We start from the raw sequence: 12,233 nt of genomic DNA, 5'->3' as shown, positions 1-12,233 counted from the left end.
CACCAAGTTGGATTGTTATTACGGTGACTGTCAAAATAAAACCACCAAGTTAAGATTGTCATTATGGTGACTATCAAAATAAAACCACCAAGTTGGATTGTTATTACTGTGACTGTCAAAATAAAACCACCAAGTTGGATTGTTATTACGGTGACTGTCAAAATAAAACCACCAAGTTGGATTGTTATTACTGTGACTGTCAAAATAAAACCACCAAGTTAAGATTGTCATTATGGTGACTATCAAAATAAAACCACCAAGTTGGATTGTTATTACAGTGACTGTCAAAATAAAACCACCAAGTTGGATTGTTATTACTGTGACTGTCAAAATAAAACCACCAAGTTAAGATTGTCATTATGGTGACTATCAAAATAAAACCACCAAGTTGGATTGTTATTACTGTGACTATCAAAATAAAACCACCAAGTTGGATTGTTATTACTGTGACTGTCAAAATAAAACCACCAAGTTAAGATTGTCATTATGGTGACTATCAAAATAAAACCACCAAGTTAAGGTTGTTATTACGGTAACTGTCAAAATAAAACTACCAAGTTGGATTGTTATTATGGTCCCAGGAGAATATGGACTGGGAGCCATGACACCACGGAGGAAACTTTGTTCTGACTGGCTCGACTGAGCATGTGCAGAAGAACTACCATATATTTCCCCTCGAGACGCGTGGTGCGTCTACAGGTTCAAACATTCCGTAAAATACGGTAATTAAATGAGCCTTTGTTGAGCCCAAAAAGTAGCGTTGTCAGTGACTCCGAGCACCGTTGTCGTGGAAACGGATCGACCAAACACTACGAAGGTTTTCGACTGAATGGACTCCTGAGGAGGACCAAAGCTGAGCTCTGAGGACAGGAAGTCACTCCCAGGTTGTTTCAGCAACCTTACGATAGGAAGCTCGGCGAGCCGCGGCTTTCCGTGACCTCGCCGCCGCCGCCAAGAGAAACAGTTGGTAGTTGTGTTTGCTGATTCCACCCTCCAGGCCTCCTCCGGCCTCGGGCTGCAGGTGAACTGGTCAGGTGAGTCTTCTGTTGACTCGCCTGAACATGAACCGCCGCCGTCGTCTTCTTTATTCGGAGAAAAGCTGTGAACGCGTCGGGACCCTCGGCTTCGCGTCACACACATATTGTGTTTGTCAGCAGGACGGTGGACGGCAGCGGCGGCGGGCAGAACCTGAAGGAGCTTCTAGAACCGTCCTGGTGAGTTTCCTGTTCTTCTCCAGCGTCTCTTCGTCTGGAAGTGAGTTCTTGTTCAGAGGTTCCATATGGTTTCCTGTGCTTCTTTCCTTCCTCACCTGTGTTGATGTCGTTGCTCCAGTGCATCAGGGAAACGTCCCTCTGACCCTCTGACCTTCTGACCTTCTGACCTTCTGACCCTCTGACCCTCTGACCCTCTGACCATCTGACCGTCGCCGTCGCTCCACAATGGGCCTGAGGTTCAGCCAGCCCGCCTCCAACCCCTTCACGAGCTCCAGCTTCCTGCCCTCCTTCAAGCGCTCCTCGTCCCGGAGCTTCAACCCGCCGCTCCAGTCCCTCCACCCGAGCATCTTCGCCACCCTGAGGAGGCCGCCCGCCGCCAAGCCCAACGACTTCATCCCCCTGTTCTGCGACTGCGTCTCCGCCGCCTCCAGCAGAACCCAGGAGTACCTGGGCTTCCAGGACCCCGAGCACAAGTTCCACCCGAGTCCCGAGACCCTCACCCAGGTATCTTCGTCTTCATCATCATCATCATTAGATTACCTCACCACCATCATCATCATCATCATCATCAGATAACCTCATCACATTTGAGTGTATGAGTAATGTATGATATAATAAAATACATAATATATAATACAAAAAATATATAAAAATATATAAAAATATATAAAAATATATTAAATTAAATTAAATTAAATTAAATTAAATTAAATTAAATTAAATTAAATTAAATTAAATTAAATTAAATCCATGCAATTCAATTCAATAGAAATCAATGATTTATTATTCTCATGAAGCCACTTTCATCCCAGTAGAAAACAAACAACATATCGTGATATTAAACTGAAATATTTCACCATTTCGGAGAACGTAGCACTCATGAACGTACGTACAGACCGATCCATTCATCCATCCATCTCTTCATCCATCCATCCATCCATCCATCCATCCATCCATCCATCCATCCATCCATCCATAAATCTATCAATCCATCATCATTCATCCATCATCCATCCATCATTCATTCATCCATCATCCATCCATCATTCATTCATCCATCCATCCATCCATCCATCCATCTATTCATCAATCCATCCATCATTCATCCATCCATCCATCCATCCATTTATTCATCAATCCATCATCCATCATCCATCATCCATCATCCATCATCCATCCATCATTCATTCATCCATCATCCATCCATCATTCATTCATCCATCATCCATCCATCATTCATCCATCTATTCATCAATCCATCAATCCATCCATCATTCATCCATCCATCCATTCCTCCATCCATCCATCCATCACTCACCAGCAGCTGGAACATTAAGGAGTTCACTGTACAGTTTGAATCCTTCAGATAGATCAGAACACAAAAAGACCACCCATGGCGCCGAGTGTCGCTGCCTGATGTCTTGTTGTCGTTCTACTGAGATTAAACGTCTGTTCCCTTCACGAGGTTGTGACTCTGTTTGAACAGATCTTCTTGATGACCTACGTCACTCAGAGCGTCAACCTGAACCTGACGGACGCCTTCAGCTGCTCGGCCATGACGCCGCAGCAGCGCGTCCTGCTGGGGGCCGACTGGGTCTGGGCCCTGCTGGACAAACCCACCAAGACCCCCAAGGTCCAGATCGCGGTGCAGGTCTTGCACCTGCCCGGCGGGACGGCGGCGGAGCGCTCGGCCTCCACCGCCGCCGTCACCGCCATCGCCTCGGAGTCGGTCCAGATTGCGCAGCGCGAGTCGGAGCACAGGAACGTCCAGGAGCGGCTGGTGGACTTCTGCTCCTCGGTGGGGAAGGACTGCTACGCCCTCTTCCTGTTCTTTGGGAAGAAGAACGACAAGGAGAACATCTACGGCGTCCTCAGCAACAACTTCGAGGCGGCCATCGTAAAGTGCAGCAGGATCGACAGGACTCTGATCGAGAACTTCTTCAAGGGTTCCAGGTACCTTCACACGCCCTCGGGGATGATGCAGGCCGTCGTCACCAAGAAGAGAGACGACCCCCTCACGCTGGTCATCAAATTCAGCTGAAACGCCAACGGATCCCAACACACGGACACGACGGGTCACTTCCTGTGACACGACGGGTCACTTCCTGTGAACCTCGTCTCCCGGGCGTCTCATAGCGGCTGAAGTCGCGTCGTCGTACCGACGCGCCCACATGTCTTCAAACGTCTTCCACCAGCCAGTTGTTGAATAATGCTATTTTACCGTTTAACGTGAAGTAACTGAATAAGGCCCCGTTTAAACGACAACGAATACGAGTGTATCCGCAAAACTTTCACTTATTCTTATACTCGTCTGTTTACACGACACCGGCGTTCTGACCCACTGCATCTGCAAAGTTTTGTCATGAAGGCTATGAGCGCTCTTACTGCTCATCCCTCCCCCTCCCTCCTTTCTTCCTGCTCTTCCACCTGTAAACAAACATGGCCGACCCGTCGTGGTCCGACTCGAGGTCGTATTCTGAGTTGCGACTCCCTGAGAGCATCCGATGCGTCACCAGTCCATACGGATGTCGGGTTCTCTCCATTTTCTTCTCGTTTATAGTGTATTGTTCTCCGCACACAGGTCTGTGTAGTTTCATTACAAAATCAAGCAACGGCGCCCTCCCGTGGCCCGGCATACTAACTACGTCGTTGTCAGCGTTCGGCTGTAGGTTAAACGCACTTCTTCTTTTTTTTTTTTTAGGTGTTGTCACGTGAAACGTTGTCGTGTAAACGGAGCCTAAAGCTCACGTCTGCCGGGCGCAAAAGTACTACTGGTTTATACTGTTAGTTCATTACCATGAGGTAGTTTTAGAGAACATCTGCGTCACAGTTTCGCCGTTTGCAGGTAAACATGAAAACGTGTATGAAAATGTGAATTTCATCACATCAGCAATGATAGTTTTCTTTCAGCCTCGTGATAATAATACTCAGTTACTATGTGTACTACTGTTCTGTTGCTTCTCTTGTCATTAATTCATAAACATGTTTGAGAAGAACTGACATCCAGATTAAAGAGCATCAGTGGAGGAAAATATATAAAAAATTATATAGCAATTGTTTAAAGACGTTTCTTCTTCATTTCAGAGAATTTAAATTTTATTTGGTGAAAAATTGTGAATTTGAAGGTTGCAGAGCGCCTGAAGAAAAGAGGCGGGAGACCAAAAGGCTGAACAGTCAAAAACATTTCTTTATTAAAAAAAAAACTAAATGACAGAAAAGGCAAGGAATTGTATGTTTGGTTGATTTTTGGATTGTTTGAATTCGATTGCTCATCCCACAAATGTATAAACATAAACAGCAGAGCAGACAGTGGATGCAGAGCGAAGGCACATTTAAAGTTCATATAAACAACAACAACATTCATCAGAATGATCATGATTATTGTAACACGGGGTAACGTGAGGTCAAACTGGTTTAATTCACCGTCACAGTTTTACCCCCAAAATAAAAACGCCTTCACCTTCAGTTGTAAACTTTGAACTTTCTCCTGTGAACATCAGGAACATCAGGAACATCAGGAACATCAGACGAAGGTTTTCAGGGAGAAGAAGCACGAGACACTTAACGAAGTTTAACATTTGAAACCGTTTGCGGTTCATAAACCTTCGGCTGATAAAATGTCTTGGCTCCCCGCGGGACTCGGGAGGTTAGCATTTAGCATTTAGCACCGTGTGTTCAGACTGAACATCTTCCAGAACCTCCCTGAAGCCGTCAGGAAGTGAAGTGAAGCAGAACTTTGAGCCTCATTTCTTCTCAGACCTTCAACGTGTTGAACGAGCCTGAGCAGCCTGAGGGTACGTCTGAACTGTCCCTCCTATCTCCTTATCCTGAACCCCTGGATGACATCACGGGGTTAAGGAAAGGTGTTAGGAGGCTTCCTAAAGGAGTTAGGAAAGGTGTTAGGAGGCTTCCTAAAGGAGTTAGTGAAGGTGTTAGGAGGCTTCCTAAAGGAGTTAGTGAAAGGTGTTAGGAGGCTTCCTAAAGGAGTTAAGGAAAGGTGTTAGGAGGCTTCCTAAAGGAGTTAGTGAAAGGTGTTAGGAGGCTTCCTAAAGGAGTTAGTGAAGGTGTTAGGAGGCTTCCTAAAGGAGTTAGTGAAGGTGTTAGGAGGCTTCCTAAAGGAGTTAAGGAAAGGTGTTAGGAGGCTTCCTAATTAGTTAAGGAAAGGTGTTAGGAGGCTTCCTAAAGGAGTTAGTGAAGGTGTTAGGAGACTTCCTAAAGGAGTTAGTGAAGGTGTTAGGAGGCTTCCTAAAGGAGTTAGTGAAGGTGTTAGGCTTCCTAAAGGAGTTAGTAAAGGTGTTAGGAGGCTTCCTAAAGGAGTTAGTGAAAGGAGTTAGGCTTCCTAAAGGAGTTAGTAAAGGTGTTAGGAGGCTTCCTAAAGGAGTTAGTGAAGGTGTTAGGCTTCCTAAAGGAGTTAGTAAAGGTGTTAGGAGGCTTCCTAAAGGAGTTAGTGAAGGTGTTAGGCTTCCTAAAGGAGTTAGTAAAGGTGTTAGGAGGCTTCCTAAAGGAGTTAGTGAAAGGTGTTAGGAGGCTTCCTAAAGGAGTTAGTAAAGGTGTTAGGAGGCTTCCTAAAGGAGTTAGTAAAGGAGATCACGGTGGTGAGGCAGTCAGACTTTCACTTAGTGACGTCATAATAATGCGACAGCGGCTCTAGTTAGTGACGTCTGCCATGGTGGGGAAAGAACTACAAGTTTCTGAAAATGAACTACAAAAAGTTCATCTGGGTTCTAGATGATCTCAAGTTGTTCTAGGCAGATTATTGCTTTAGTAACTTACATGATCCGCTCCTTTTTCAGTCATCCTGAGTTTTAATTATTTATTTCAGGAACAGTACATACTAATAAACATTCCTGTAGATTTGCCAGAATTAGCCAACAGCCTGTTTTTCATCTGTAATTGTGGGGGAACATCAGTGGTTCCTAGGCTGAAGGAGGTTCTAAAGGAAGCATCAGTGGTTCCTCGGCTAAAGGAGGTTCTAAAGGAAGCATCAGTGGTTCCAAGGCTGAAGGAGGTTCTAAAGGAAGCATCAGTGGTTCCTCGGCTAAAGGAGGTTCTAAAGGAAGCATCAGTGGTTCCTAGGCTGAAGGAGGTTCTAAAGGAAGCATCAGTGGTTTCTAAGCTAAAGGAGGTTCTAAAGGAAGCATCAGTGGTTCCTAGGCTGAAGGAGGTTCTAAAGGAAGCATCAGTGGTTTCTAAGCTAAAGGAGGTTCTAAAGGAAGCATCAGTGGTTCCTAGGCTGAAGGAGGTTCTAAAGGAAGCATCAGTGGTTCCAAGGCTGAAGGAGGTTCTAAAGGAAGCATCAGTGGTTCCTAGGCTGAAGGAGGTTCTAAAGGAAGCGTCAGTGGTTTCTAAGCTAAAGGAGGTTCTAAAGGAAGCATCAGTGGTTCCTAGGCTGAAGGAGGTTCTAAAGGAAGCATCAGTGGTTCCAAGGCTGAAGGAGGTTCTAAAGGAAGCATCAGTGGTTCCTAGGCTGAAGGAGGTTCTAAAGGAAGCATCAGTGGTTCCAAGGCTGAAGGAGGTTCTAAAGGAAGCATCAGTGGTTCCAAGGCTAAAGGAGGTTCTAAAGGAAGCATCAGTGGTTCCTCGGCTAAAGAAGGTTCTAAAAGAAGCACTGAACCTCCTTTCCTTTGCTTATTGAGAACTCAGACGGTCCTTCTCATGGCCGCCACACAGAACCCTTCCGGGGTGAAGGAGAAGAGGACAGAGGAGGAGACAGGAGGGACGTTTGGACGTACCCTCAGTATCAGCTATAGCTAAAATGCAGCCACCAGCTAATACTGATTTTAACTCCCCCACAATGAAAACCTGAATAAATTACTGATTTAGTTTTATTTGTGATTAAATTCATCTTCTAAAGTCAGTTTGAACTTATTTCAAATACTGAGATGAGATTTATTGAGACGGTTTACAAAAGTCTTGATTAGTTAGATTAGATGTTCTCCAGAGCTTCTCTTACTTTGTGTGGTACGTTCCTTCAGAGGACACAGAGTCCCCCCATAGTCCATCACAGTCAGTCACTTCCACAGTCCCTCCACAGTTTGTCCATCACAGTCAGTCCCTCCCCAGTCCCTCCACAGTTCGCCCATCACAGTTCGTCCCTCACCGCCTGATGTCCGTCCCATCCTCTGCGCTCACAGAGACAATGGGCTGTTTGGTCTTGTGGCTGTGGGACCTCCTCCATGTCCATAGTGTCGGGCCGTCCCTCCTGCCGCTCAGCGTAGGTCTGCAGGACCTTCAGGTAGTAGCAGTAGAGCCTCCCGGGCTGCAGCAGGTCTCGGGCCGCCGCCCGGCCGGCCAGGGACAGCTCCTGGGCCTGGGCGTCGTGGTCTTTGGCCCAGCGGATCTGGTCCAGCAGGTCGGACAGGTCCCTCCTCACGGGCACAAAGTGCGTCCACGGTTCCAAGCTGCTGTAGAAGAACTCGTAGTACGGAGAGTCCTGCTTCAGGACCAGGCTGCTGCCCAGCAGCAGGTAGGGGAACCGGTACGCCGCCACCGTGCCGTCCAGGTTCACCTGGTACTTGTACTGCAACACCAAGACAGAACCTTCAGTTCTACACGGCGCTGTAGCTCCCGGGTCATTCTGTGGTCATTGTTCTGACGGATTATTTTAATTTATTCATGTTTATCTCTAAAGCCTCACGCTCTGCTCCTTCCACACTGAGACTACCTGGAGTACCAGGGGCATCCGGCTGCTACCAAACTTTATTTATTCTTAAATCAAAAGTGAGACCGTGACAGATTTTTTATTATTTTCACCAAGTAACTCTATATATATATATATATATATATATATAAACCTCATCACATCATAAACGCTCCTTAGAGGAGCGCTCGCTCGTCCCATGTGAAAGCTGTTGGCGCCCCCTGGTGGTGACCAGCGCTCACAGCAGCAAGCTGGACCGTTTGCTCCATGGGGAAGCTGGGCCCCGAGTTCTGGCTGCCAGGTACCGACCGCCGCTGACCTCCTCACCTTGAAGAAGTCGAAGAAGCCCACCAGCGGTACCTTGCCCACGTCCTTCTCTCGCTCCCGGAAGAAGAACCAGCCGGTGATGCCGGCGTCCAGCAGCTCGGGGTTTTTCCTGGACAGAGACACGAGCTGCAGCCGCTCCTCTCGACTGTCTCGGCCCCGGAAGAACGCCCGCTCCGTCTTATTGGCCCACGGAGGCCCTGGAGGTCCCGGAAGCTTTAGTTTAGTTTACTTCAAAATGAAAATGAAGAAAAACACAAAACAACTCCATGTGGCAGAACACAGAAACAAACGTTTTAGAATTCTTGGAAGAAAACGGATCCGAAGGAAGATCAATTTGTATAATCTGCCTCGTCTCAATTAATCCTTCAAATGGAAAACTAAAAACAAACAACATTTTTGTACATTATTTCTTTCTATTTTAATAAAAATCTTCACTTTTTACTTTTTATTTTTTTTACCTTTTCTTGAAAAGCAGCGTTTTGTTCCTTTGATTTGATGATTTTCGTTTTTTAAGATTTCCGCTCCTTTTAAGTTACAGTTACTTTCTCATTTTGCAAAAGTATTTTGAACATTGACGGGTAAAGTCTTTCTACATTATCTGAAGAATACTCTCGTCGACTATGTCGCAGAATTTAAACTTTAGTTTCTATTAAAACTTTATGATGATTTAACTGTTTTTAAACAGAGGAGCATAATTAAGATTAATTATGTTACATTCAGGTATTTTATGCTTGAAGCTATGCAGCTTAACTTACAATGTGAACACATGAGGACCTAATAGAGAACCCGGTGGTGCCCCGAATGGACACTTCCAGTAGGGGACATGCAGACGCTGCTGTTACTCAAGTTCTAGTGCTCAAATATTAAAGTATTCAGTTTTCCTGAACCCAGTGAGAAGCTTTCCCACCCGTCAGTCACACGGTCGCATCGAAGCGCCTCACTTATGAGTTTGGCGTTTTCTCGCCGCCCCGCGACTCTTCCTCTTGTCCCTCGTGATGTTTCTGATGTTTTTGCTCGATAACAGGAAGAGATAAATGTGCTGAAGCTGCTGCTGCTGTCCGGAGTATTAAAAGCTCTAAATCAGTGGAAGTGTTGCGGCGCGAGTCGAGAGACCCGAGGCGACTTCAGACCTGCAGTGCTGCAGAATCTGGGAGGGGGGGGGGGGGGGGGTTGGGGGGGGTTGGGGGGGGTTGGGTTACCTGTGTGGCCCTGGACGGACAGCAGGTCGTTGGTGACACCTCGCAGGGTCTCCAGCGTGGAGTGCGTCACCTCGTACGTGGGCAGGACGATGTCCCGGGTCTCTGTGGAGCCGCACCACGACAAGATGGGGACGGCGTCCGTCTTCCTCGTCTCCAACGGCCAGTCGCCCACGTTCAGGAAGAACTCCACGTCAGGGACCGTCACCTGCAACACACACACACACACACACACACACACACACACACACACACACACACACACACACACACACACACACACACACACACACACACACACACACACACACACACACACACACACACACACACACACAAAATTGGTATGTTCCAGAACTCTGGACTGTTGGTGTCGCTTCATGACCAGCTTGAAGAGTGAAAGTAATAGATTACTCCAGCCAGCACCTTCCTGGTCAGCGACAGCAGCATCTCGTCAGAGAACATCTTGAAGTCGGTGTATTTGCCCAGCGTACGACGGTACACTCGGTTCTGGACGATGGCGTAGTGGACGAGTCCCCCGCGGTTGGAGAACCTCAGGGGAACTTCCTCTCGGAGGTTCTGCAGGCGGATGGACGGGAAGGGCAGGAAGTCGGACAGAACCTGGGGCTCCTCGGGGGGGCACCGCATGACGGCGCTCCACACCGACGCGTCGGGCTCCGGGCAGTCGCAGTACTCGTGATAGACCGGACCTGGAACGTTCCGGAGGGGTGTTATGGTTTTACAGGTTTAGTGTTAGCTGCTGGCTACAAGTTAGCATTAGCTGGTGGCTACATGTTTAGCTGGTGGCAACATGTTTAGCTGGTGGCTACATGTTTAGCTGGTGGCTACATGTTAGCATTAGCTGGTGGCTACATGTTAGCATTAGCTGGTGGCTACATGTTTAGCTGGTGGCTACATGTTTAGCTGGTGGCTACATGTTTAGCTGGTGGCTACATGTTTAGCTGGTGGCTACATGTTAGCATTAGCTGGTGGCTACATGTTAGCATTAGCTGGTGGCTACATGTTTAGCTGGTGGCTACATGTTTAGCTGGTGGCTACATGTTTAGCTGGTGGCTACAAGTTAGCATTAGCTGGTGGCTACATGTTAGCATTAGCTGGTGGCTACATGTTTAGCTGGTGGCTACATGTTAGCATTTTTCAGACCAAAGAAATGTAAACATCCTTTCATCATGTTTACGTGTTGAACGTTGGGACTCGATCAAACCTGGGTGTGATCGGACCTGGGAGGGTGTACGGGGACCGGGCCACGGCAGCGTCTCCCAGCAGGACGGAGACCTTCAGGCCCTTCTGGACCGAGCCGTAGAGCCGGTACCTCATGAGGAAGGAGCCGTCTCCGCGGTCCAGAGGAGGAGGGACGTGGATCCGGACGAGTTCGCTCGGATCCAGCGGACTGATCTTCACCTTGAACGTGTCTTTACCTGAAGGGCACAGAGACACATTGGCTGGACCGGGGAAACCGGACTCGGGCGGCTGGAGTACGGGAGCGAATATGGGTCAAAACTCAATTTGAAATGTCAAATTTGAAAATTAAAATGCATTAGCAGAAATACTTTTTCATTTCAAAGTTACAGCTGCATTATTAGACTAGAAAATCTATAATAGATCCTCTAAATTGCATCTTCATTTTCTTATTTCTGTTGCACATTTTATGACAGAACTCAAAAGAAAACAGAAAGAGGAGAACGTTTTTGTAGTTTTCAATCTGAGAATGAAAAGACATTTCTGTCAACACATTTCAAATTGAATTTCGGATGTTGGGCGCTTCCTGATTGGTCTCAGGAACTGTCAATCATCGCGCGACACCATTACAGTCCTTTTCTCACACGAACAATAAGAACTGACGGTGGAGGGTCTACTAGTTCTGCAGCTCGTCGCGAGCGGCTTCATTTAACAGGTGGGTTTAGTTTCCTCTGGTGACGACAACACAGGAGCACAACCACAACCTCCTGTTTTTTGGGGTGGCGCCCCCTTGTGGGCGATTCTGATTTGAACAAAGAGCCCAAACAAACAAACAAACAGCCGCTTTCAAACTCCAGATTTTCAGTTTTAACTGAGGTCCAACACCAAGAATCAGGTTTTAACCAGGAAACGAGGGGTTAACGGTGACGACTCCTTTAAATAAACTCAAAGTTCATCTGTCCCTGAAACAGCATCGGAGTTTTATGTCTCAAAATAAAAACTAAAAAAATTAAATGAAATGTTCAAGGTGTTGATAATATTCTGTTTCCACGTGTTTCTGAGTTTGATCCGGATCAGAACCGGGTCTGGCTGGTTACCTGGAGAGGAAGTCAGGTTCCGTCCGTCCGGACCGACAGCCTGGATGAAGAAGAACCGGACTGGGACCACCGCCTCTGGGTTCAGACCGGGACCCCACACCAGGCACCGCTCCGGGCTCACCTCCGCCCCACGAACCGGGACGTTCGACCCCAGGAGAACCAGGAGAACCGGAAGAACCGCGAAGTCCAGGCGGAAAAGAGTCCGAGGAGAACCGGGGAGTCCCGCGCTGCTCCAGGGGAGCATTTTACCTCATCTGGGGGCAGAGGAACGGGTTGGAACGGGTTCAGAACGGGTCCGAACGGGCCAGATGGCGTGAACGTGCACAGATGAACGTAAAGTTCAACAAAACTTCAGCGAGAAAGCATACGCAGACTGGACGTAAAGTGCGTAGATGGAAGTAATGTGCGCAGAATTTACGTAAAGTGCAGAGATGAACGTAAACCCCTCCGTCCTGCTGCTTTCAAGGAGCCTCGGAAATATGAGCTCCGCCGTGAGCACATCACCAGACCTCCTCCGGGAGTTTAATCCTTCATCTCCTCCACAATCCCAAGATCTAAT

The 12,233-nt window shown here is 47.4% G+C and overlaps 2 protein-coding genes across 3 annotated transcripts; one reads left to right on the top strand and one right to left on the bottom strand.

Annotated features, from left to right (window-relative positions):
• Positions 1 to 1,439: 1,439 nt before the first annotated feature.
• On the top strand, positions 1,440 to 3,255 carry rep15 (RAB15 effector protein; the record flags this gene model as incomplete). The annotated part of the gene is made up of 2 exons (XM_080474757.1): positions 1,440 to 1,718; positions 2,701 to 3,255. 2 exons carry the CDS (start codon positions 1,440 to 1,442, stop codon positions 3,253 to 3,255), a joined length of 834 nt encoding a protein of 277 aa, XP_080330883.1.
• A 1,127-nt stretch (positions 3,256 to 4,382) lies between these two features.
• poglut3 (protein O-glucosyltransferase 3) lies at positions 4,383 to 12,083 on the bottom strand. 2 transcript variants are annotated; one of them, XR_013935769.1, is made up of 7 exons: positions 11,675 to 12,083; positions 10,619 to 10,816; positions 9,804 to 10,087; positions 9,381 to 9,585; positions 8,182 to 8,378; positions 5,677 to 7,734; positions 4,383 to 5,092 (listed from the first exon to the last, which is right to left on the bottom strand). XR_013935769.1 is itself a non-coding variant. In XM_080474514.1 (6 exons), the coding sequence occupies exons 1-6, from the start codon at positions 11,916 to 11,918 to the stop codon at positions 7,297 to 7,299; spliced, it is 1,566 nt and encodes a 521-aa protein (XP_080330640.1). In that variant the 5' UTR covers positions 11,919 to 12,083; the 3' UTR covers positions 4,383 to 7,296. The 2 variants fall into 2 exon arrangements, 1 of the variants encoding a protein (XP_080330640.1); XM_080474514.1 differs by having other exon boundaries at positions 4,383 to 7,734.
• Between the last annotated feature and the right edge of the window lie 150 nt (positions 12,084 to 12,233).

This window comes from Lipophrys pholis (assembly GCF_963383615.2).
Source record: "Lipophrys pholis genome assembly, chromosome: 11".
Taxonomy (NCBI): Eukaryota; Metazoa; Chordata; class Actinopteri; order Blenniiformes; family Blenniidae; genus Lipophrys; species Lipophrys pholis.
Note: the sequence above shows the minus strand (reverse complement) of the source record. Positions and strands in the feature narration are given on the sequence as shown.

Coding starts and splice junctions, on each gene's coding strand:
- poglut3 (XM_080474514.1), bottom strand. CDS start 11,918: ATGCTCCCCTGGAGCAGCGCGGGACTCCCCGGTTCTCCTCGGACTCTT. Junction 10,088..10,618: donor GTCCCCGTACACCCTCCCAG/GTCCGATCACAC, acceptor GGAACGTTCCAG/GTCCGGTCTATCACGAGTAC. Junction 8,379..9,380: donor GTCCGTCCAGGGCCACACAG/GTAACCCAACCC, acceptor CGGGACCTCCAG/GGCCTCCGTGGGCCAATAAG.